Source organism: Mauremys reevesii, linkage group 2 (genome assembly GCF_016161935.1).
Source record: "Mauremys reevesii isolate NIE-2019 linkage group 2, ASM1616193v1, whole genome shotgun sequence".
NCBI lineage: Eukaryota > Metazoa > Chordata > Testudines > Geoemydidae > Mauremys > Mauremys reevesii.
The window spans coordinates 21511893-21537539 of NC_052624.1; the positions used below are offsets into that span (position 1 = coordinate 21511893).

Sequence of the window (25647 nt, forward strand, 5' to 3'; positions counted from 1 at the left end):
GCTGCAAGTTGTAAAGGTTGAGGTTGGCTGGCCCAGTGCCACTCGCATCTTGCTTGAGGTGGGCCTGGAATTGGTGGCCTCTGGCACCTTCCCCGGGGTCACTCTGAAAAGGTATTGGAGAGGGATCTCTACTCAACATCGGTGAAAGCAAGTAGCTTGGCAAAGGTGCTGAAGTATGGGCCATAGGATGGGGCAGCTCCAGTGCTGGTAGTGCAGGCTGTTGCTTCAGTGTGGAGGATGTCTCAGGTTCCCTTGTTGGGGTATAACTCAGACCCTTGCTGGGCTTGGCCATCTGTGCTGGTGGCTGAGGTCCATAATAGGTTGGGGGTTTTATCTCTGGAAGAGTGGTGTTTTAGAGTCCGCTTTGTGGGATAGACCCACAAGGTGCTTGAAGCTGTGGTCGTGCTTGTAGTGAGGCGGTGTGTCTCCCTGCTGCCCTGGAGAGAGAAGAGCCCATCCGGAGGCCGGGGTGGGCGGAGCTAGGAAGCTCAGAGGGTCAGGCGGCAACCCAGAAGTATAAATGCTCACCCTCAGAGCTCAGTAAGGCCACAGCCACCGGACAAGCTAGACACCTCCATCTATCCCGCGACTGGGAGAACCCTGTAGCCCAAGGTGGACGCCAGGACTGGCCGGACCTGACCTGTGCCCGCTACCCGGAGGAGGAGTTGCCGGACTTGCCCTGTGCCCGCTACCTGGAGGAGGAGTTGCCGGGCCTGCCACTCGCCCACTACCCTGAGGAGCCCAGAGGACAACACTCTGACCCAGGTACCAGCAGAGGGGGAGTCTGGAAGTAGCCCGGGGACAGCCGACCCTAGTCTGGCTGCAGCACTGCCAGAGCCCATGTCAGTGTGTTGTGGTCAGGATCCCCACTGACTTAGCAGCGAGTCTTCTGCCACTGTCAGGGCCCCGGGCTGGGACGCAGTGGAGTGGAAGGACCTGCATCCCCCCTGCCACCCAACTCATGGGTGGCCGTCTCCCCCTCTCCCAGGCCTGCGAAGGCTTGGGCCTACTGTTGTTGCTCAGCCCTGCATGAGGGCCTGAGCACCGGACTCCTTGTTGCCCTGCCCTGACCCCGGGTCTGGGCTTACGGTGTTTGGCTTTGCATTTTCACTCTTTGGTCTTGTGGATGCTGGGGTAATCTCTTCTATTCCACACAGTATATAACACAAATGTTTACATTAGAAAGTGCTGAAGGGTTTGCTAATCTGCTGGGGCCACTGCTGATGTAGTCAGTGATGAAGCCATTGGTGTCAAGGTTGTTGGTGTTGATGTTGTTGAGGCCTTCTTTGAGATCCTGGAATATAGTGCCTGCTTGAGGGAGTGCTGGCGAGTGATGATTTCTTCAGCTGCAGTCTGGTGGTTAGCATTTGCTCTAGGTCAGAAGTGACCCACATAGACTGCTCTAGCATATGTAGTTTGAGCCAAGTAACCCTGGAGTTTTGAGTCCTCGAGGAGACTCTGGCAAACAGAGCACCTGTCCAGGACATGGCCTTCTCCAAAGCAGAGCTGGTATCAGCTATGCCCATCTGTGATAGGAATGAGACCACCACAGGATGAGAAGGGTTTGAAACCTGATGGCTTTGAGTCAACCAGGAGATGTGGTTGTTGGCTCAGTGTATGGTTGGGGTGTTGTTTCTTTTTTTAATCAAGATATATAAGTTGTATATAATTTTTTTATATTAATGTTATTGTCAATAGAAAATGTAAAGATTTTAGGGATTTTTAATTGAAAATGTTAATGACTGTGTTAACTTTTAGGAATTGTTGAATTTCTGAGTCTGTTCCTGGCTGTAATAGCCTCTAAGGTCAAAAAGAGCTGTTCCTATGATGGTCTGCAACTTATTATTTCTACTCACATATGTTGAAAGGGAGAAAAAAATGTTGTTTGTTCTGGTTACAACAATTAATATTGTTTACTTATTATACACAGATGTTTTAAAAGCTAAAAATAAAATGTCAAAAATTAATTTTTAAATTTCAAAATAGTTAATAACAAAGAGCTTGATCCTGAAATGGGATTACTCACACTAGTACGCACTCTGCGTCACAGTGTTTGTAGCATCAGGACCTAATGGTACTTATTAGAAGATGAGAGGTAAAACAGGGGCCTTGTTTACTGGTAGTTATTAAAAGCACATGATGTTCTTCCCAACAGTGGGGCCTGGTATCTTTTCTTATCTAAATTCTATTGGGTAGTTACTCTTTAGCTAAAATTACTAATTTTGTTTAAATAAAGTACAGTTCCCTTAATTATTGGGTCAGATCTTTTTTGTTGTAAACAGTTCTAGCTCCACTGAAATCAATGGAGTTTCACCAGTTTATACCATCAGAGGATCTGGCCCTCTCTGTTTACAGTTATTAATTTTGTAGTGTTACTGTGTTCAATTTAAAGGCTTTTGCCATTCACTCCAGAGGTAGCTGAATTTGGGTGACAGGGGATGTGATTCCTGCATATTTGTCAACCTTGTAGAGCACTTTGAGATCTTTGGATGATGGACACCATGGTCCCAGTCCTGTAAACATGTATATGTGCGCTCGATTTTAAGCATGTGACTATTCCCATTGATTTGAATGGGTTAAAGTTAAGAATTAGCTTAAATACACCTCTACCTCGATATAATGCTGTCCTTGGGAGCCAAAAAAATCTTACCACATTATAGGTGAAACCGTGTTATATTGAACTGGAGTGCACAGCCCCGCCCCCCGCAGAGCACTGCTTTATATCCAAATTCATGTTATATCGGGTGGCGTTATATCAAGGTAGCAGTGTATTTGCAGGATTAAGGCCAATAGCTGTTGACATCATGTGAGTACAAAATAGACAGCAGTTTCTAAGTCAATGCATAATGCAGCTCATTTGGCACTAGGGTATATTCATAGTATTGTGAGAGGCTGACTAAGCCACCACTACAAATAGTCCTTGGAGATTTGGGAATTTCTTATGAATGGGAAAACATTGAGGAAAAAATAAGATTCACCACAGTTAATGTATCATGCTATTAACAACACTAAATAAATGCTTTCACAACACAATGCAGTTAGAATAAGAGAAGTGTGTTTACTTAGTGGGAGAATATTAGGGTTATTCTCAGGAGGCTGCAGCAGTTTCATATAGAAGATTTTATAGAAACCTTGGAGAAGAGCCTGGCAGGGATTAACTTCCTGATTGATTGCATTGTTGTTTTAAACTAGTTTAAGGGATAACCTATTTTCTACTATACAACATGTAACAATATTTGCATTACAGTGTGCTAAAAGGTTTACACTAAGTACTTCCCGGTAATAGAGGAGGGAAATGAACACGGAGACACAAAAAACTCCTCCATGACTATGTGAGTGACGGAATGATGGGGCAATGTAGAAAAGTAGGCTGATTTTAGTGATGACTGATGGGCTGCAAGCTGCTATTTTATTCCCTATGCTGCAGGTGAATGATAATAATAATTTTGTGTTGCCAGAGCAGTTGGAAAGGAGCCTTAAATGGAGTGGTCAGGGCCTGAGAGCTGAAATGCAGTTAGAGAAGATTACCTGAGAGAACACCAATAGATGAGATTTATGTTAACTGGAAACTATAAATGAGAGTTACATTAACTGAAGACTTAAGCATCTGCTTATGTGAATGTTTGTTAGCAATATTTTGAGCTGATTTGGAGGCTACACAAATCCTCCAGAGTTTGATACCAGACCAACCTTTCTTAGTTTGTATGGAGGTTTGAGTTGTGTTGAAAATTTTTCATAATCCCTTATGCTAGATTAGACAGGGGCAGGGTAACTTTTCTTAATGTAGGCTTTTGCTCACAGGTCTGGGCAGAACCCAAATCCACTGTGATCTGGGGAACTTGAGGATTGCATTTGAATTATTCACATAGTCCTTGTGGAGATACTGGCACAGATTAACAAGACTATTGGAGTTGCACTTCATATAAATCTCATTGGTGTGAGGGCAAAGGTGGCATTTTTTCCTGATCCTGTGGATGGCAGGCACAATCCTCTGTCCCCAGCACAAGATAGAGCAGCCTTGACATTGCTCTATCTTAGACAGGTTGCCTTTGAGTGAAAGGGGCTGTTGTAGTAGCCAGGCATCAGGCAGACATAGAAACTCTCCAGCCATGACCACTACAATGAGTATCTGTGGATGCTCACAACCTCTGAAAGTCAGACCCAAGGTGTCCAGTTCAGGGCCAAACTCAGTGGCCAGTGTTGAGAATTTTGGACTAAGAAGAGGTCTGGTGGGCTCAGTGTGGAAGGGCTCAGTAGTTCCAATGAGAACAGGGTCAGACTATTTATGTGCCCAGAAAGTGGCTCCATTTAGAACAGAAAGGGAGTTTGAGAAGTTTGGACAGTCTCTAAGGTAAAGGGATGGCTTTTGTGGGACTGGGGAAAATAAAACCCTTTCAAGAGAAAAGAGATCAGAAAAAGATTAGGTAGCCTCTGAAGCAAAGGATCAGGGTTGGTCTCATACAAAACGAGGAATGTGTGATTTGGAAGTTTCAATGGGATTAAGGAGAGCAAGAGAAAATTGAAAACATGTAACGGTAGGAATCACTACTGGGATTAGGAAAATTTAGTGGCACAAACCATCTACCATAGCTTAGCTTTCCTTCTGTTGCAATCCATATAGACAAAACCAAAGAGGAATATACTCCCTTATCAGCCTCTAAGAACCTGAGCCATTCTGTCTGTTGAATGCGTAGTGTCCTACCCAAGTTCCTGAATCAATGAAAATGCTTTTAAAATAAGGATTCCGGGGTCATCTGACTAAGAGAACAATGATCTACTAAAACTCTCAAGAGCACTTGGGGAAAAACTGCTATATTTCTTGTTAATATCCATCATTAGTGCAAATCAAATGTGCTACAGATTTTACCATTGTAGTATGTAGTCTAGACACATAGTGATCAGTACACCAGAGCTGCAAATTAGACCCCTTCCTGCCAGGTTGAGCAGTTGGCTCATATTTTATTTTCAGGCAGAATAGGGTCCCTTAGAGTTCCAATGGAAAGAAAGCCAAGAAAAGAGAGCCAAATAAATGTGCCACGTAAGAGGCAAGAATGTCAAACTAATCACAAGTATCAGGGGGCGGGGGGTAGCCGTGTTAATCTGGATCTGTAAAAGCAGCAAAGAGTCCTGTGGCACCTTATAGACTAACAGACGAAGTGGGTATTCACCCACGAAAGCTCATGCTCCAATATGTCTGTTAGTCTATAAACTAATCATGGTATCCCACCAGAGCTACTGACATACACATATTGCTGAAATCGCTGCATATCAATCTTGTGTGAAAATAGGATGAAGCTGGAAAGCCAAACTAGTGTGTGTCAGTGATAGATTTAAGGAGGTTATTGTTAAAACAGGAAGCACTGCACTTTTAAATGTGTCTTTTTTCTAAAAGATTAAAAGAGTGAAAGAGAAAAGTAATGAGTAAGAGAGACAGAAAAAGAGGAAGTATTGAGTCACATACGAGATTTTTTTTGAAGTGTTTCTCTTTCCCTACCTTCCATACAAAAAAACACATGGAAAGATAATGGGTAGGATGTTTTTGAGAGCAAGGCATCTAGGTACTTTTCAAAATCCCATTAGGCACCTATCTTCATAGTTAGGCACCAAAATAACTAAAATTTTGCCCTGGCTGAACAGCTCTCATATCCCATTACCAGTCCTCTGATACTACCCATTCCTCCTGCAACTGAATTAAAGAACGAATGAAATTAGTGTACTTTGTGATCTTGAAAGAACAGTCCTTCAGCTGATTAAATCACTTTGTCTTACAAGGGTCTAGGAATTAATAGTTATGAAAACTATAAGAGCATTATAGCAGTATCTCCTATGTATAATAGCATAAATAATGAGTGAAACAACATTATACAGAGCTTTTTCTCCATGGCAGTCAGAACACTTTGCTTTAATTTCCAACTATCTTTTGCTTTTCATTGGAGATACAGATCATTTTAAGACAATTCTTTATCTTGCTTTAGATAAATTATCATTTTATGCTACTCATCTAAATCTCACAACTTTCTTCTACCCTTTTAGGAATAGAGGGTATTTTAATGTCCCTTATGCAACTGAATCTAGGTAACATTCTTTTTGGGTTTTTTTTTTAAATGAAAGACAATTCTGTTTTTACTTATGCAGAACTGGAATTAATTTGCAAACTGGACACCATCGAATTAGGCCTGAATAAAGACTGGGGGTGGATGGGTCACTACAAAAACTAGTTTCCCTCTGCTGATACACCTTCTTGTCAACTGTTTGAAATGGGCCAACTTGATTGCAGTGGCCTCATTAGCACTACAAAAGTGATTTTTCACTCCCTTGATATTCCCCCTTCTTGTCAACTGTTGAGAATAGGCCACTTCCACCTTAATTGAATTGACTCGTTAGCACTGACCCTCTACTTGGTAAGGCAACTCCCATCTTATACCTGCCCAGGGGTGGCCCTAGGTATTTTGCCGCCCCAAGCATGGAAGGCAGGCTGCCTTCGGCGGCTTGCCTGCAGGAGGTCCCCGGTCCCTTGGATTCGGCGGCACACCTGCGGGAGGTCCGCCAAAGCTGCGGGACCAGCGGAAGCTCCGCAGGCATGCCACCGAAGGCAACCTGCCTGCTGCCCTCGCGGCGACCAGCAGAGCGCCCCCCCACCCCCCCGCGGCTTGCCGCCCCAGGCACACGCTTGGCGTGCTGGTGCTTGGAGCCGCCCCTGTACCTGCCTACTGTATTTTCCACTCTAATCATCTGATTAAATGGGTTTTAGCCCACGAAAGCTTATGCCCAAATAAATTTTTTAGTCTCTAAGGTGCCACAAGGACTCCTCATTGTTTTTGCTGATACAGACTAACACGGCTACCACTCTAAAACCAAAGCAAGTCTGTTATACTTATTCCTGTTCAAAGAAGTTTATCAAATGCAGGGATTGGGTTTTTTGGTGGCTAATGTAATCTCTGGATTGAATAAATGGTAACCAAATACCTTTATTTTAACACCATCAGTATCATGCATCTTCCTTTATGGAGCAGAAGCATGGAAATCTATAACTTAAATTGATAAGATGAACAACCCATGGTAAGAAAACAATGATGGACATATTAATGACATGCTTTAAGGATGCCAACGCAACTGCCTTGTCAAATGATAACATGGACACCACCTGGGATGAGGAAAGGGGAGCAATTTAGAGAAATATTATGCAGAATAGAGAAAGTAGGCAAATCCATCAAACCTGACACTCAGAAGCCTGAACAAACCAGCACAAGACCAAAATAAATGGCAAAAACTGGCAGATACCCTACGTACCTGCGGGCGCAGAGAAGGAAAGAAAGAAGATATTACCTAACCTTCATCCTATCTGCAAAAGCTACATGGTCTCATGGAATTCCTGAAGGATTCAGTCCTGTCTAGATAGAATTACAGCGCCTTAAGCACATCCAGAACGTGCAGCCTTTGGCTGGAGTGGGGCATAGGGGAAAAAAGGCAGGCAGGTGGGCTACTTGATTTAGATGGAAGTCAGACTACTTTCAGCAAGAATTTAGGGTGAGGCCTAAGGATCACCTTGTTCTTATGCAATATGGTGTTTGGATGACCATACCCATAAATGCCTATATCCTACCTTTGAGGCAGATGTTATTGCCATTAAAAAGGCTGTCTTCATGGATAAATGGTGAAGTGAGTAAGTACAGAGCTAGATGTTCAAAGGATGGTGCTAGCACTATGTTAAGGTCCCAAGGAGGTGGGAGGTCCCTAATCGGGGGGAACGTGCATAAGGCCATTAAGAAATTTGCTACCTGCAACAGGGTACATCACCTCCTGAGAGCCCCCTTGCAGCCTAGATTGTCTCTGTGGCACTGTACCTCAGTTTCTCTTCTTGGACTCCTTAAAACTTCCAAACAGACTTTTCTCTTCCAATAGTACCCTGGTATATTATCATAAATTGTTCCAATCGAAATAAAGTCCCCAGAGTCCAAATTTCATCCTTCCCAGCCCTAACTGTTCAGTGTCATCTTCACCCCCAGAATCTGCTCACTGGCACTCTCTCCTAGCCTTCTCTCCTTACTTCCCCCAGTTGTTAGAGGTCAGTGGGTAGTCCTTCCCCTACTGCAGTGGTTCCCAAACTGGGGTTCATGAACCCCTGGGGGGGGTCGCAAAATGTTACAGGGGGTTCTTGGGAAAAAATTCCCTAATGGCAGACAGAGCTGTCCTAGGGACCCCAGACAGCACAGGGCCAGCAGACCAGAGCCCCTGGACTTCCAAGAGCTAAGAAGATCAAAGCAAGAATATATATCACACTGAGATTTAAACTTCAAGACTCATCATAAGAAATGGAAAGGGTAGTGGATATTTTTTGCTGTTTTTAAAATTAAATGGGCAGCTAGTATTGTTTTTAAAATTATGAAGAACAAGTTTAAGCTTTGTTGTAACAAGCGTTGTTTGCCTGGACTGCTCAAGACTTGAATGCTTGTTTGGGAGGAACTCTTTGAGTTGGCTTCTTAAATACCTTCATGCTGTTTCACATCTGATACTCCTTGATGAAACATAGGAGCCGTCTCTTATAACAGGCTTATTCAAAGTGATACAAGCTACAAAAGTGAGATCTTGGAAGAGTGTTGCCATTTTCATAATGTAATAAAATAGTGTAATGATAAATAATAATTAATAATAAATAGTGTGTAATAAGTATGTCAGAAAAACAAATTTTATATTTCCAAGGTCAATGCTTTTATAATTTATATTCAGACATCAACGTGGACATCTCACAGGTGTGAGAATCTAGGGACAACAAGGAGGATGAGGAAGAGGAGGCGGAAGAGAATGGGAGACAGGCGATTGGTGGATCCATACTGAGGTAAAGGAGAAAATCCCTGGAAATATTCATTTTTAGGAGGGGATTCACGAAACAACATTTTAGTGAAAGGGGTTCACAGGTTGTTAAAGTTTGGGAACCATTGCCCTACTGGCATCTCTCTTTTTATAAAGTCCAGCTGCCATCTCTTAAGCCCATTTGGGCAGCAGGTAATCAGTGATAGGTGCACTAGACCCAGCACCCTCTTACAGGGGTCAGTCAGCCTGTGACACCACTGTTACATGAGAGACTACTATGTGACCCTGTAGAGGGCAAGATTAGTTGATATTGCTGCCAAGTGGACTCAAACTGATAGCTAACTCTGATCTCTTCAGCAAAAAATATAGCCAAAATGGCAGGTATCGGAATCTCTAGGGGAAATAATTGATGGTGTCCAAAAGAATCTGAACGTGAGCACAATGAAGCACATATGCACTAGAAGTGGAATAAGAAGGATTATACACTCAAAGAAGCAGCTTGTATCATTGCTTTTCTTGTGTTCCACTTTTGTGCCTTTGAGCTTATACTTCAGTGTAGACTAAACATTTTGATTAAGCTTAATGAATAGAAGTTATCTGATCTGAAAAACACTGTTCTTCTGTTCACTGGGTCAATCATGGCATTCTGTTGCTCTTGTTAAGTTACTATCTGTGCACTGTATGTCACTATTGCCTCTAACACAGAATAGCTGTAGTGAAAAAAATAAACACACACAATGCTTACTGTTTTTTCTGGGCTGGAGTACTCACTATTAATTTATAAAATTTCTCTCTGACTAAAACTGGGAGAATGTAGAATCCAACAACCTTGTCAACAGGGACTTCACAAATGAGGTCACAATTAAATCAGAACAATTGAGTACAGTTCATTGGCAGTAGAGCGCTATGGGTTGTTTCTTGTTGCCATTGGTCATTTTGAATATTAATAACTGTACAAATAATGTCTAAAGTAAGACAAAGTTAGACAGTGTTGTTTAGCTTGGTCTCATATTCCAGAGCACAAGCGTGCTTGTGTGTCTGCACAAGTGCATTTCTCTTAGAGGAAGGTTAGGTAGATCGATGTTGCACCCAAAAAGAATACAGGAAAAGTTTGTGTCCGTGACAGCTGGAAGTAGAAAAATTACTTGGATTATATTAAATGTTACACTGTGTCCTTGTAAATGCAATGTCGAGTCAGGCAAAAGCACAGGGCATGAAAAGACTATTAAAAGCTGAATGATAAAGGAAAAGTCAGGGTGTTCCCTTTCCATTCTGAATCTTCAGCTTAAAATGTGTTCCTGTTACCCTCGATATAGTTCAGAATGTTCTTGCACAGCACAAGAGACTAAACAGAAGTGTTTTATTTGGTCTCCCAAGGGACTCCTCTGTTGCAGCTGAGAATGGAACAGGAGAGAATGACAGAAGTTCTATGAACTCTTCTGCTCTGTATAATAGATGATGCTCCAATTCCACATTAAGCAAGGGAACTACTCATACAGGGCTCTTTAATTCCTTATGGACAGATTTTAAGATGTGCTGAGGACCCACAGTTCCCACAGAAGTCCCTGGGTACTCAGCACCTCTGAAAATCAGGCCATAATTGTATAATGTTGATCTAAAGCCTGGTCTACACTACAGAGTTAGGTCAAAGGAAGTCGCCTTAAGTCGACCTGTTAGTGTATATGTCTACTCTACCAGGTCCTTTACATTGCCCTAAGTCACGTCTGATGTCAACTTCTGTAATCCACCTCTGTGAGAGGCGTAGCGCTTAGTTAGATTTTCATGGGCCGACTGCAAGGTAGTGCAGACACAGGGTTGTGTAATTTGACTTAATTCGCCTCCAGGTGGTGTCCCACAATGCTCAACTGTGACCACTCTGGAGATCATTCTCAATTCTGCTGCACTACAGCCAGATACACAGGGAACAGCCCCTCCCCTGCAAAAGCCCCAGGAACTTTTTATTTCCCATTTCCTGTTTGATCAGCATTGGGAGGGTGCCAGCCTGAGCACAGCTGATCATGGTGACTACATGCCCCAAACATGCTCCAGCCTGGTCTGCCTAGGAGAGAAGAGTCTGTGCAGGCAGAGCTCTGATCCAGCAGAAGAAACACTGACATTTATGCAAAGTTCGTTCGTGGAATCGGGGAGAAACGCTACACAAGGGACACAGCAGTGCAGTGTGAAAATAAAAGAACTTCGCCAAGCATACCAGAAGGCAAAGGAGGTGAGCAGTTGTTCTGGTGCTGAACCCCACGCATGCTGGTTCTACAACAAGCTCCATGCTATTCTTGGGGATGACCCCCACAAGCAACGTGGACATCTCACAGGTGTGAGAATCTAGGGACAACAAGGAGGATGATATGGTGGATGAAGAAGAGGCAGAAGAGAATGGGAGACAGGCGATCGGTGGATCCATTCTCCCCAAAAGCCAGGAAATATTTTTAACCCTGGAGACCTGTGGGTCGCAGGATATCAAGGTGGCTGACTGTGATGCTGGGGAAGAAGGCACCTCTGGTGAGTATCCATTTAAAATGAAAGTCCAGTTAAACTTTAGTGGGCACACACATTTGGTGGTATTGCATGTTTACTGTGAAGAAAAAGCGAGGTGCTGGTTCTCTGCTTACAAGAGGCCACTCGTGCTACGCAGAGGGTGGCCCCCAGAAAAGTCTGTTTATGTTGGCTGGGATAGCCCGAGAATCCTCCAGGGATCTCTCTAGGAAACTTTCATGGAGGTACTCTGCAATCCTTTGCAGAAGGTTTCTAGGCAGGGCAGTCTTATTTCTTCCACTATGGTAGGACAGTTTCCTATACAACTCCTGAATTAATTCTGCTGGCATCATTGCGGTACACAGCATAGCAGCATTAGTCCCAGGTCTATACCCAGATGCTTGCAGCATCTCTCCCTTCCCGCCTCTGTTACCCTCAGGAGACTGATATCACATAGAGGCGCCTAGGGGAAATTGGGGAAGTTCTCTTTAAAAGTGCTCTTACATGGGGAAAAAAAAAAGACATGCAGACCCACCCCACACCCCGGATTGCCAAACCATGCGGCTGCTAATGTGCTTTTACTGTGCTCGGCATGGGTCGGGCAGTAGTTTAAAGTGGCTGATAGGGGTCTGGGGCCCCACATGAGAGAGTCCGCAATTTGGGAGTGAAAATGTCCCCCCCCACCCCATTCGTAAACAGCTTCTCTTGGTGCTGTGGGGTAGGGCCATTGTTCGACTAGCTACCTGTGTTCCCAATATAAGCCTGCCATAAACTTCATTAAAAGTGCGGTCACCCGGGGGTGTGGGTGTGGGGCACACTCTCCATGGCTGGAGCCACAAAACAGCACAGTGAACAGTTACAGATTTTTATTATGTTATGGCTTGCACCTAGTGTAATAAGGTGTGTGTGTGTGTGTTTTTTTAAAGAAAACAGCCTTGCTATAGAAACATTTTATTCATGTACAATGGCTCCTTTACTTTTTCCCCTGACTGACAGCTGAAAATGTGTCCTTTGGTGTGTCATCAACACCTGAAAGCAGACTTTCAGTGATTAGGAGGAGGAGAAAGAACACAGGAGGACATGTTCACCGAGATAATGAACCCTCCAGGACAGCTGACACAGAGCTGAGAGCATGGAGAATTTCAGTGTCTGAGAAGTTAGACATAGAGAGCCAGAAAGCTTCCAATGAGTGAGAGCATGCAGCGCACGATGAGATGCTTTGGATTATGAGGGACCAAGCAAACATGTGGAGGCATCTGGTTAAACTGCAAAAACAGAAGCAGAAGGGTAGAGTCCCTCTGCAAACCCCGGTGGACAGCCAGCCAGCATCACCTGGCGCAAAAACACCCTCACCCAATCATTCCATTATCTCTTTTACTTAACTCGGGGAGGAGGGTACAAGACCCATTCACACACCTTGGATGGTCTGGAATGTGGCATTATGTTACAGATGAAAATGTTTCTGCTGTTCCAACTTTACAACCCCTTTTCCCCAGAGTTATCTTTTCTTTCTGTTCTCCCTCTTTACTTATGTTTGTTAAATAAAGCAAATGGATTAGAGAAATGAATGTTCTTTACTGAGTAGAAGCATTGGGCTTGGGTGGAGGGGTTGGCTTTACAGGGACAGTGATACAAGCCAGGTGATTTGGGAAAGCACAATGCAGAAAAGCAGCTCAAGTTACTGTGACTCATTATTGAAACGGCTTTTCAAAGCCTCGCATGTATGCAGCACCCTTTGCTGTGCTCTTCTTATTGCCCTGGTGTCTAGCTGCTCAAAAATGGCTGCCACGTGACCTGTCTTAACTGCCCCCCCCTGTGGAAAATTCCCCCCCTTTTTTCCACAGATACTATGGAGCACACAGCAGGCAGCTATAACCAGGGGGAGGATCTCTTCACTAAGGTCCAACCTTGTTAGCAGACTTCTCCAGTGCCCCTTCAAATGACCAAAGGCACATTCAACCACCATTCTGCACTTGCTAAGCCTATAGTTGAACCGTTCCTTACTGCTGGGCAGATAGCAGGTGTATGGCTTCATGAGCCATGGGAACAAGGGGTAGGCTGGGTCCCCCAGGATAACTGTAGGCATTTTAGCATTGTCAATGTTAATTTTGTGGTCTGGAAAGAAAGTCCCAGATTGCAGCTTTTTTTTTAACAGATCCAAGTTCCTAAAGATGCACGGGTCATGAACCTTTCCCGACCATCCCACGTTGATGTCGATGAAATGCCCTGTGATCCACCAGTGCTTGCAACACCATTGAAAAGTATCCCTTTTCAGTTTATGTACTCTTTGGCAAGGTGATCTGGTGCCAAGATGGGGATATGCATGCCACCTATCACCCCACCGCAATTAGGGAACCCCATCACAGCAAAACCATCCACTATGTCCTGCACATATCCAAGACTCGCTACCCTTCCTAGCAGAAGTTGATTAATGGCCCTGCACACTTGGAGCACAGCAGCTCCCATGGTTGATTTACCTACTCCAAATTGATTCTCCACAGACCGGTAACTGTGTGGTATCAATCTTCCAAATAGCAATCACCACTCGTTTCTCTACTGTCTGAGTAGCTCTCATTTGTGTGTTGCTGAACTGCAGGGCAGGGGAAAGCTCTGCACAAAGTTCCTGGAAGGTGGCCTTCCGCATTCGAAAGTTCTGCAGACACTGCTCATCATCCTATACCTGCAAAACGATGCAGTCCCACCTCTCAGTGTTTGTTTCAAGGGACCAGAAACAGCGCTCAACAGAATACAGCTGCTCTGTGATTGCCAGCAGCAATTGTGAATTGTTTTTTTCAATGGCTTGCAGCAGGGCTGCTTGCGGGACATCACTATGTTCCGTGCAGCGGACCCTACATTGGCTCTGGAAATACTGCAGAATGCACGAGGTGTTTGAGATGCTCACAGCGAGTGCACTACTGAGCAAGCTCCATGCTTCTGGGGTTATGACGTATTGGCAGCGGTTTTAATGCGTGAAAACCACTGGGTTGTTTGCTGTTGACATGAGGGAGGGAGCACAGTGCATCATGGGATGCCAATGCAATGTTCCCATTCTCCACTGCGACAGTGTTTTGGTTTCATGAGGCATTGCACAAACTTTCCAAAACACACTGTGGCAAGTTGCATTTTTTTGGGCTAGCTACCCACAATGCTTTGTGCAATAATTCAGGAACTGTTAGTGAGGACACACTCCATCGAGACAATGAGCATGGTGTGTCCATGCACAATCGACTTCATTAATTTGGGGGCTCAAGGTCAAATTAGATAAAATCAACTTAATTTTGTAGTGTAGACAAGCCCAAAGATAATAGTATAAGAAACAATCATTTAAAAATTATCACTGCACTTAGGAGATCCTTTCATCCAAGGATCTCAAAGCACTTCATTAAATCTCCCACTACTCCATTGAAGTAAAAAATATTGTAGTGCCCAAGTGGTTAAGATATTACTCTTTCTTATTAGAAGAATTATAGGTAAGGAGAATGTAACAGAAGTTGGAAACAGTATGAAGGAAAAAATGTCAAAGTACTTTTAACACAGTGGTCCCCCCTACTTTTTTGCCCGTACTTCCCCCTTACCTGGTCCGCACAACCCCAGGAGCCACGGTCAGGCCTGGAAGCTCTGGATCATGGCTGGGAGCAGGGCCAGGAGCTGGTGGCTGAGGCCAGACCTGCAGTTGGGGGTGGGGCTGGAGTGGAGCTTGCGGCAGAGCAGGGCTGGGTGATGATCCCTTCCTGCCCCCTGGGAGCGAAGGCTTGGGCCTCACCACGCCCCCCCCTAGGGAGGTGTGTCCCAGTTTGGGTACCACTGTTCTAATAGGATTTCAGTTCACAAGAAGGTGGAATCAAGTTGGAGAGATTGGAGTTGATCCACAGTTCAAGTTGCAATGTGAAGCCTGGGGGTTAAAAAGGAGAATGCATAGGGTTTTTGAAGGAGGAAGAGTGAAATATTCCTAAAAAAACCTACATGATATACAGAGCTACTAAGCTACTTTCATAATGTTAATATCTGACCTGACCCACTTCTCCTCTTCATCCCATCCCTATTGAATTTTGTTTTTTTACTAAATACTCTAAATGTGTAAAACTAGTTTTTAAGTAAACTGGAGGATGTGTTTCATGTCTTGCTTCTCTTAGACAACCTGCCATTTCCAGAGAATTGTTTAAAGCAGCACATAGTCAAAATAAGTTTTACTTTTCAGCGTTCTCAGGATTATCATCAGGAGCTCTATTTTGTTACTCACCCAAAAAGGATGACAATTTCAGCAGTGACTTCTAGCATTATATTATAGGTTTGGTTCAGTACTGACAGTGCCATCTACTGAATAATCACCACCAGCATTGGGTGTACCTTGGATATATCCCATATAAGAACTGACTATCTTGCCCTGCTTTGTTTGGTAAAGTGTAATGCGTTTGTGCTGTAGTAACAGTTCTAGTACAAGTGATTTTCCCCCATACAATTTTCCATTGATGGCTCAACTTCAACTCCAATCAATATACATTTTGATAGTTTTGTTAATGACAATCAGTATAATTAGAAACTAGAGTAGCACATAATCACTTTACAGCATAGATAAAACTACTAAATCAAGATAGTGAGGTGTGAAATCTTCTTAGGGCATTAGGCTATCAGGTACTGTCTTTACATCACAACTTTATATCCAATTTCTCCCATTATCATCTATGGGAATTATGTATGCATATTAAAGGAAAAACTTGGCCCATATGCAAGTGGAATCTGTCTTTTATGCAAAATTCTACATAATTATTGAAGATTTGAGTGGGTCATCAGCATTGTTTCGGCGCACTTTCAGACAACAAAATATCAGAAGTGATTCTACACACTAATTACACTCCTACACAAACAGGGCATAGATTAGTAAACTGTATGTACATGTTAACATTCAGGTTTTTTGGTGCAAAGTTTTTATATTTGTATTAGAATTCAGTTTGCCAAAAGGTAATAATTCTCCTTAATCAAACAACCCAAGTTATCTTACCTCTTTATTTCTAAAACTTTGACATCTTTTAAAGCAGTGTAGCTGCAACTAAACTTTGACATAACTCTGAAAATACATGCACCCTTCCTTGTCAAGATCCATATCTATTTGTATCTAATTTGTTCAAAATATTTGTGTATTACTTTTGCATAGTATTATGGAAAACTTGCAACCAAAGAGCTGAAATCTAGAGACGTTACTCACTTATAAATATAAAAATATAAAAAGGTATTGATTTTATTTCACACAAAATACTTGGAATACATCTACAAGCCCCTCCTCATAGCCATTCCAAAATCTTTAATAATACATTATCTATGTATATACAAAACATTTCTGCATACTTTAAAAAAAGGTTTTGCACAATTGTTTTAAATATGAAAAGAATATAAAACTGATTTGTTTTTAAAAAAAGTCATTCATTTTCTTGCTAAGACTTTCAATGTATGCACGTACGTACAAAGTATAAGCTAGCATAATACAAGCATTCCAACAATTCACTGTTGTATTAAATATGTTTTTCAAGGTAACATATTGCTTGGCTTTATAAAAAACAATACATCTTCCTTCTTTCTATTTTTCATGACTTGAAGGCAGCGGTACAGTCAAGGATTCAAGATGTCCTCCAAAATTTTCACAGATGATTCATACAAGGTTCTGAAATCAGAGAAATCAGTGAGCAGCTGAATAAGACATGCAAAAGGAACACCTTTGCCTATTTGCTTTTCAGTAAATAGCTACTCCCTTATTTCTTTGAGAAGTTAAACACCACTAGTTTAAGGAATTAAAGAAGTTGTTTTATTGGATTACATTTAAGAGGAACAATCTTGCTCAGCATTTCCATTCATCTCTTTGAATGATTATAGATTACAGTATAGCTACAGAGGATCAAATCTTTCATTTTAAAACTGAAAAAAAAGTTTTAAATTTGAATAAAAGCCTGAATTTTCCCCCTTTTTTTACAAGCTTTAAATATGATCTAATTTGTTCTCTACTTTCAAAAAGGTATAAGGAAGAACAATTAGAGTCTCTATTTAAATATTTTTAAAATACCGTATTGGTACTGTTTCTTAGTATTTGACCTTCTACATATTTAAATCACTGTTCATTTACTTCTCTGAATATTTGGTTTACTGCCCTTTTCTGCCTCTGCCATCTTACTTCACATACACAGCATTAAACTTCTGAAGTCCGGTCTTGCCCCTTCCTCATTTCCCTTTTTCTTCTCTGCTCTCAACTCCCCTACCTCCTCCTCTTATGGTCACTCATTTTCCCCATTCCCTGCCAATCCACATAATTTCTCCATTCTCCTCTTTCTCCGGTATTTGTTTTCCCTAGTGCTGATCTTCCTGCATCTTTATCCTTGGTACTAACAGCCACCCATCTGTCACGTCAGCATGTGTACTATCCTCAGCAACATTGCCACCCCTGCACACACTGGAATCCTTACAGCATCTCAAAAAAGATAACTGCTATCCCCAAGCTTTTAATCCAGGGGTTGGCAATCTTTCAGAAGTGCTGTGCCGAGTCTTCATTTATTCACTCTAATTTAAGGTTTCGCGTGCCAGTAATACATTTAACAGTTTTTAGAAGGTCTCTTTCTATAAGTCTATAATATATAACTAAACTATTATTGTATGTAAAGTAAATAAGGTTTTAAAAATGTTTAAGAAGCTTCATTTAAAATTAAATTAAAATGCAGAGCCCCCTGCCATAGGTTGCCTACCCCTGTTTTAATCTATCACACTCCATTTTCTTGCATTCCTCATCCACCATTGCCTCTGCGGTTGCACTCTCCCACAGAACTTCTCATACTCACCCAGCCTTAAACTGTCCTCAGAAGACCATAGTCAGGGCGTCTGGCTTATCACCAAACACTAATGCAACATTTATCTTTGTAGATTTGATTTCTTGATGCTTGAATTCATATTGTGACAAACTGTCAATTTTATTTTCCATGCATCATTTCTCCAATATTTGCAATGTTAGTTATTTGTAAGATTCTAAGGATGCCCTATATTAGCAATGCTAGTCACTAACTTAAGTACTGCCCGAAGAGCAAACATACAAGGAACAATTCAGGAATTTTATTTAATATTTTGTTTGGCTTTAGATCATTAAACTGAAATGTCCCTTCACTGAGAGACTCATCATGCCCTAAGCTAATGGACGTCCAACCATAAGAGAACTCAGAATGACTGTAAGGCACCAAAAGAGGAAAAAACAAGGTAAATTTAAAGTCAATTGTACTAAATGCTCTTTACCTTTACTATTTTGAGTATGCTGCAGGAAATCCTACACAAATAGTGAGAAACTATTTGCAAGTTCTCTTTAATTAGCACTTCAATGACAGAGCAATGAAGGGTTTGGAAAGACATCTAATATGAATACGTGAGGACAACATTAAATGTTTCAGCATAAAAGTTAAATAGGTTTAATTTCAGTGCCCAGATACTGAAATGCTGATCATACTAAGCAAATATGATTATATAAAAATATAAATAATATAATATTTCATAGCTTATTTGTTGAATGGAAAAATCCATAATATTCGCTTTTAACTGTCAACTGAAACTGCTAGTTCAGTTGAGCAGAGAAGACTAGATTCTAGTAATTAGAAAAATGTGTACTTCTGGTATAGTGAACTAATTTCTGATTTAAGGGCAGCACCTGAGGTACTCCAATATAGAAGACCTCTACATATTTCTTACTGGTGCCCGATGCCCAAACTTAAAAGGCTGGGGCAGCATGCAAAATCCCTTGGAAATTTAGTCAGGTCCCAGGCTCCATCCACCAGGGATAAACTACAGTTATGCCTCACTTAACGTTGTAGTTACGTTCCTGACAAATGCAACTTTAAGTGAAACTATGTTAAACAAATCCAATTTTCCCATAAGATTTAATGTAAATGCGGGGAATTAGGTTCCAAGGAAATTATTGGGGGGCAGACAAAAGGCATATACTGTACAGTACTGTACTGTGGTGGGGAGGTGCCCCTGGCTTACCCCTGGGGCTTAAGGTGCAGGGTCTGGAAGGGAGTTAGGGTGCAGGAGGGCGCTCAGGGTGGGGGTTGGAATCTGGGAGGGAGTTAGGTGCGGGAGAGCGCTCAGGGTGGGGGTGCGGGAGGAGGCTCAGGGCTGGAGCAGGCAGGAGGTGCAGAACATTTACCTGGGGCAGTTCCTGTTTGGTGCAGGGGGTGTGAAGGTGGCTCTGCCGATTCTGGGAGCTGAGATTCTGGGAGCGGCTTTGAAGGGGAAAGAGCCACTTCTTTCCGGCCACCAGCCGCCCCCTGCTCCTCCACAGGCCGGAGGACTCAGGAGGACCAGGGGCAGCTGCGCAGCCAGCAGACGGAGAGAAAGGCCGCTGCTCTCCAGCCGCTGGCTGCCCCTGCTCCTTCTGAGTCCTCCAGCCCGTGCTCGCAGGGCCGCATTCTGAAAGGGGCTTTAGAGCTGCAGGCCAGGGCCCCGTGGCCACCTGAGCCCAGGGCCCTGCAGCCACTATGTTCTGGGTGGCCCTGCCTGCCGGGGGTGGAGGGGGGCAGCTTCCCTGCTCACTCCCACCCAGAAAATCCTCCTTCTCAGAAACAGCTGTTTGGCGGTGGGGGAAGCACTGGGAGGGAGGAAGGGAGGGGGAGGAGGCAGAGAAGAGGAACTTGTGCAATGCTCCCTTGTAAAGGTCAGCCAAACGACATTATAAGGGAGCATTGCACAACTTTAAACGAGTATGTTCCCTAATGGAGCAGCGACGTAACTTTGAAACAACGTTAAGTGAGGAGTTACTGTAATTCCCAAAGGGCTGACATTTTAAAATAATGTAAACAGATGTAAAAGGTAACAAATTAAGCTTTGAGAAGAGTAAATTTATTATAGTTGATGTTAGCATATATAAATTAGTACGTTATCTGACCATATAATGAGCTGTGGACTAATTTGCAGACAATTTTGACTACAAGTTTTCCTCTGGCCAAACAGAATGAGAAAGATGTAATAATTAAAAGAAAATTGCTGTTTACCAAAATAAGGCAGAGGAGTGGTGTGGAGAAAGTGAATAAGGAAAAGTTATTTACTTGTTCCCATAATATAAGAACTAGGGGCCACCAAATGAAATTAATGGGCAGCAGGTTTAAAACAAATAAAAGGAAGTTCTTCACGCAGTGCACAGTCAACCTGTGGAACTCCTTGCCTGAGGAGGTTGTGAAGGCTAGGATTGTAACAGGGTTTAAAAGAGAACTAGATAAATTCATGGAGGTTAAGTCCATTAATGGCTATTAGCCAGGATGGGTAAGGAATGGTGTCCCTAGCCTCTGTTTGTCAGAGGGTGGAGATGGATGGCAGGAGAGAGATCACTAGATCACTGTTAGGTTCACTCCCTCTGGGGCACCTGGCATTGGCCACTGTCAGTAGACAGGATACTGGGCTGGATGGACCTTTTGTCTGAGCCAGTATGGATGGCCATTCTTATGTTCTTAAGGCACGTTGCAATCAAAATATAATTGCATGTGAGTCATTACAGTACACAATGAGACTAGTGGTCCATTATCATCCAGCATCCTTTCTCTGATAGCAGCCAGTACCAAAACCTTTTAAGGATGGTGCAAGAACCAGCCAACAGAAGTGGGCAATTATGGAATATAACCAGCCCATTGGTAAATTTCTTCCTAACCCTTTTGCAGTTAGTGGATTATGCCCTGAAGCATGAGTTTATATATCTTTCCAAATCCTTTAAAAAAAAAAAAATCTTATCTAATGAGGTTGTGGATGTTCTTACTATCTTTACCAATATTTAATCTTTTCTTAAACTCTGTTAAGCTCTCAATGATAGCATGTGGGACAGTATAACTGTGTTTTGTGAAAAAGTATTTCTTTTTATCACAATTAAAATCTCTAATTCATTAAACATTCCCTTGTTTGTAAATTACAAAAAAAAAAAAAAAAAAGTATAAACAGGACAGTCTCCTTACCACATATAATTTGGTGTACCAGATCATGTCACCCCATCGGTCTCTCTAAATAGTCCAAATCTTTTAATTCTCTTCACATGAATGTTTTCCCATGCTTGCTATTATTTCATTTATTTATTTCACCCACGAAAGCTCATGCTCCAAAACGTCTGTTAGTCTATAAGGTGCCACAAGACTCTTTGCTGCTTTTATTTATTTTGGTTTGTTTGTTTTTGGAAAAAACATTACCAGAACTGAAAACAGTATTCTAGTTGAGGATGTGCCATTTTTTTGTCATTATTTAATTTGTATAGTGCTTTCCATTCTGTAATGCATCCTAACGTTCTGTTTACTTTTTGACTGCAGTTGTTCATTGGCAGAGTTGGTGTTCATAAAGCGGTCCAAAAGACACCCAGACCACTTTCCTGCATGTTATAGTTAATTTACAATGCAGCAATGCATGAGTTGTTCATATTATTCCTTTCAATGTGCAGTACTTTACATGTATCCATTCTGAATATCATCTATAATCGTGTTGCCTATTTATCTAACTTTGTTAGTTTCACTGTAATTCCCTAGTGTTTTCTGCAGTTTTGACTACATGATTTGCATAATTTGAAAGTTTTGCCACCTCACTGCTCATTCCCTTTTCCAGATCATTACTAAATTTAACTTTGGTGCTAATATAGAACTTTATGGAACCCTCATGTTAACCACCTTTCAAGCATGATAAAAATTGACCATTTATAGATGTGTGGAAATTCTTCAAAAAGGGCCATTTTTTGGAATTTAATGTAGCCACCCTATACACGACACCCACATATCATTTGAAAGCTTAATTTATGTATGTTTAAATGAGGTATGATGTGGTACTGTCAAGTTGTGCCATAAGCTTGTAGGTGATATGTAACAATGGTACCCAAAATGAGAAAGTGTCATTTTTTGCAGAATCACTGCAATGACTAACAAACAGTAAAAACTGCAGTCAATTTCAATATCTTAATGTGGTGTTTATTGATCAAAGCTTCCAAATGACAATGTATTAAAAGATCTGTATTGGTTTTGCATAGGCAAATATCTCTTTTTAAAAAATGAAGCTGTTTAGCATGTGACAAAAATATCAAATAAGATTTTGCAATATACCAACATGAAATGTTTCACATTGCATATTTTTATTTGTCAAAGTACCTCACAAGTGACCACAGTTTTATGTATTTTCAATTAAAATTTGCTGACCAGATCAGTCTCACACTGAAAGCTGTATCAGTAGATTGCATGCCCATAGTTTGTACTGCATAGTGGCTAGATATACAGGTATGTGAATTCCTAATGTAATGCTTCTCTATCTGTAACCTTTTGTACATACAGTGTTGCATCTAGTATGCCTGGTAGAACGTTTTAATCTGTAATAGTATTGCATGCATAGGCAAGTGTTTGAAATATTTTAGAAACCAGCTTTTCAATTCAGTGACACTTATGCACAGGTCAGTATTACTGTTAGAGATGACACAGCTTAATATTATGAATATGCAAAATATGAGAGAGAGAGAGAGAGAGAGAGAAGTGGCCTAAAAAGAAGTAATGTATACAAAGTCCACAAACAAGTCCTTGCCTCTGCACTGAAGAGGGATGAAGTGCATGTTATAGCTCTTACCAACCATGTCATCAACAATATGACAAACCCATTTGACCGTGAATCACATCCAGAGGTGCTTATCAATTTATCTACTGGACGGCATGTAACATCTGATGTACAAGAGTCTCCACTGAAAACAGCAGATGTTGCTAAAGAAAAATGGGGAGATTTTTGAGAGGTGCACTTGATTATGATGGAACACATAGCTTCTTCAGTCCAGTCTAGAAAACTGGCATCAAAACATTTGTTGACATGGCCAAGATGACCAAATTTAAATCTGGCTAGGGAGGGACAATCACAGCAGTTATCAGTCCAGAAATTGTTTTCCACAGAGCCCTGTCCTTAGCAAGATACAGAGATGTTGTTTCAGTGACAACTGTTCTTAGTCACCCAAGATGTCCTGTACCTATGTCCCTCTTCCATGGCGAAGGAACAATGAGAAGAACAGACAAAGCTGAATTAGGGCATCATCTAGAAGCTGAAGTTGAAAGAATCTATGAGCTAAGACCATTCAAAAGAGAAACCATAGTGTACATCAGAGATGTCACGACTGTCATACAAATGATGGCTAGCGCCAAATTCCACACATTCAGTGAACTGACTGCTGAGTACTTAAGACAGGTCCTAAAAGGATTTGACAAAGCTAAGTCTGTAATCAAACTCTTTGACAAATATGACAACAGCAACTCTGTGAAAACTGCAAAAAGCATCAGACAGGATCTAAGGCTGGATGCAAGAAATATCAAGTGATTGGTGGACGCCCTCTGCCTCCATGAAAAAAGTTTCTATATGTGGCATCCAACAAGCAGTCGCTTGTAAAATTCTTCTGTGAACAAATGGTTCGAAATGCACATAAGAATGGAGGAGCACAGTACAAATACTCCTCCTTGCTGGAAGCTTTTGCAATGGTGAAGTAGCAAAGTCCATTACCAGCAGACGAGATGAAAAAGTCCAAGACTTGTCTAGTAACACAAGAGAAAATGGACACAAGGATGCTGCTGCATGCTATATGTGCCAATATGGCTTTTGGTCTCTTGGTGTAAAAGGAATTATAGTAATTAGTCACTTGATGCACATGTTTTGGTCCTTGTTGTTCACTACACCTCTACCTCGATATAACACGACCTGATATAACACAAATTTGGATATAACGTGGTAAAGCAGTGCTCCTGGGGGGGGAGAGGGAGGGGCTGCGCACTCTGGTGGATCAAACCAAGTTCAATATAACGTGGTTTCACCTGAGGCGGTAAGATTTTTTGGCTCCCGAGGACGGCGTTATATCGAGGTAGAAATGTACTTTCCAAAAATGGAACACAAACAACATCTAGATTGAAACAGGTACCATTACCAGCACAAATGACAGGTGTTGCTTCATACCCTGTGCATGCAATTTGTGGCACATTCACTCCTGACTTCTGAAACATACTTCCTGCTGTACATGTATTAATAGGATGGGATTGTATCATCCCTATTTGGTATTACAAAAATATCTGTGATTAATTTTGTGAACACAAAGAGCTTACCACTTCAGAGAGCTTACTAAATTGGGGGAGAGCAATCGACAAGCTGCAATGTCTACAGCAAAGAAGTTGGTAGCAATGCTGTATGACCAGAGTGAGAAAGAAAAGGAGACTCTCGGAAATCTGAATTGCTTGTGCCTCAATCTATCCATCAAAAAAGATGAGCCACTGGCCAAACTCCCACTGTGTGAGGATAGTTTTGAAATGCATGTCAAAAACCATCTGGGCAAGCAAAGGTTTAGATGCTTTCACACATAGGCAAATCAGATATTAGATCACCATTGCGACATGGATAGAAAAATGTGGATGATGAACTATTTCTGTATTCTTCAAGGGCCCAATGGCACCTGAACTTCTACGAGACCTTATTTGTGCCTGTACCAGTAGAGTCATTGCACAATCAACTGTCTGTAGTTAGAACAATATTCCTTGCACAGAACTCATCACATGCCAAGACAATGAATATTTGGCTGTTTGCTCTTCAGATTTCATTTTAGCATTCCTAATTTCCATTTTACATATTTTCTTTCCGTCTTAGGTTCTTTTTTACCATCTTTTCCCACCATTAAACCAATGTGTTTAAAAAAAAACAAAAAAACCCAGAAGACACGAAACAGATGTGCATCAATGCCTCCCTGCTGCAATCACAGGAAACTGACTGTCCAATTTGCCCACCAATTCCTAATAAAAATTGTTGGAACATATTACAAATATATGCATGTCATCAATGGCTGTAACTTATATTTGTTATCCTAAGAACTCTGAAGAGATTATAATTAGGCACGGTGGAGGTTTTGAATATATTACCTTTTATTTCTATCTGAATGCAGTAAATAAGAGTATTTTTAGTGTTAATAAAACTATGAACTTTTGTTTCAGACCATATGCAAAGTTAAAATGTAAGTTGTCGTAAAATTAGCATTTTTTACTTTTAACCTGTGAAACAGAAGAAGCTAATTTGGTCTAAAGCCAACCTCCTATAAAGCTGAAATTGCACCAAAAGCAGAATCTTATGACTGTGGTAAGGCACTAAAATAAGCGTTTATGACCCTGGATACATTTTTAGCTAGAGATATCCATATTAGCTAATACACACAATGCAGAGAAAATCCCTCAGCTCTAATGCTTTGAAACAGCAAAGTTACAAAGAATGCTTGCTTTTCTCTGTGCAGTTCCTAGTGAGATTGGGACTTTAAAAGGAAGCAGATTGGAGTATTGGGGGTTCTACAGTATATAGAACAAGATGTAAAAGTTA

At 41.7% G+C, this 25647-nt stretch overlaps 1 protein-coding gene and 1 long non-coding RNA gene across 5 annotated transcripts in view; one reads left to right on the forward strand and one right to left on the reverse strand.

The window, feature by feature from the left end:
• LOC120398417 lies at positions 1-25064 on the forward strand. Of its 2 annotated transcripts, none has more exons than XR_005594364.1 (4): positions 1-111; positions 8728-8836; positions 18411-18525; positions 24931-25064. It is a non-coding gene; the product is annotated as an uncharacterized LOC120398417 (long non-coding RNA). The 2 variants fall into 2 exon arrangements; XR_005594365.1 differs by lacking the exon at positions 1-111 and adding an exon at positions 525-765.
• Positions 16583-25647, reverse strand: part of NCAPG2 (non-SMC condensin II complex subunit G2) — a 145590-nt gene continuing 136525 nt past the window's right edge. For all 3 annotated transcript variants that reach the window (XM_039525839.1, XM_039525840.1, XM_039525838.1), the window contains one exon: positions 16583-16954. In XM_039525839.1, the coding sequence (XP_039381773.1) occupies positions 16903-16954 (52 nt within the window). In that variant the 3' untranslated portion in view covers positions 16583-16902. The remainder of the gene's footprint in view (positions 16955-25647) is intronic.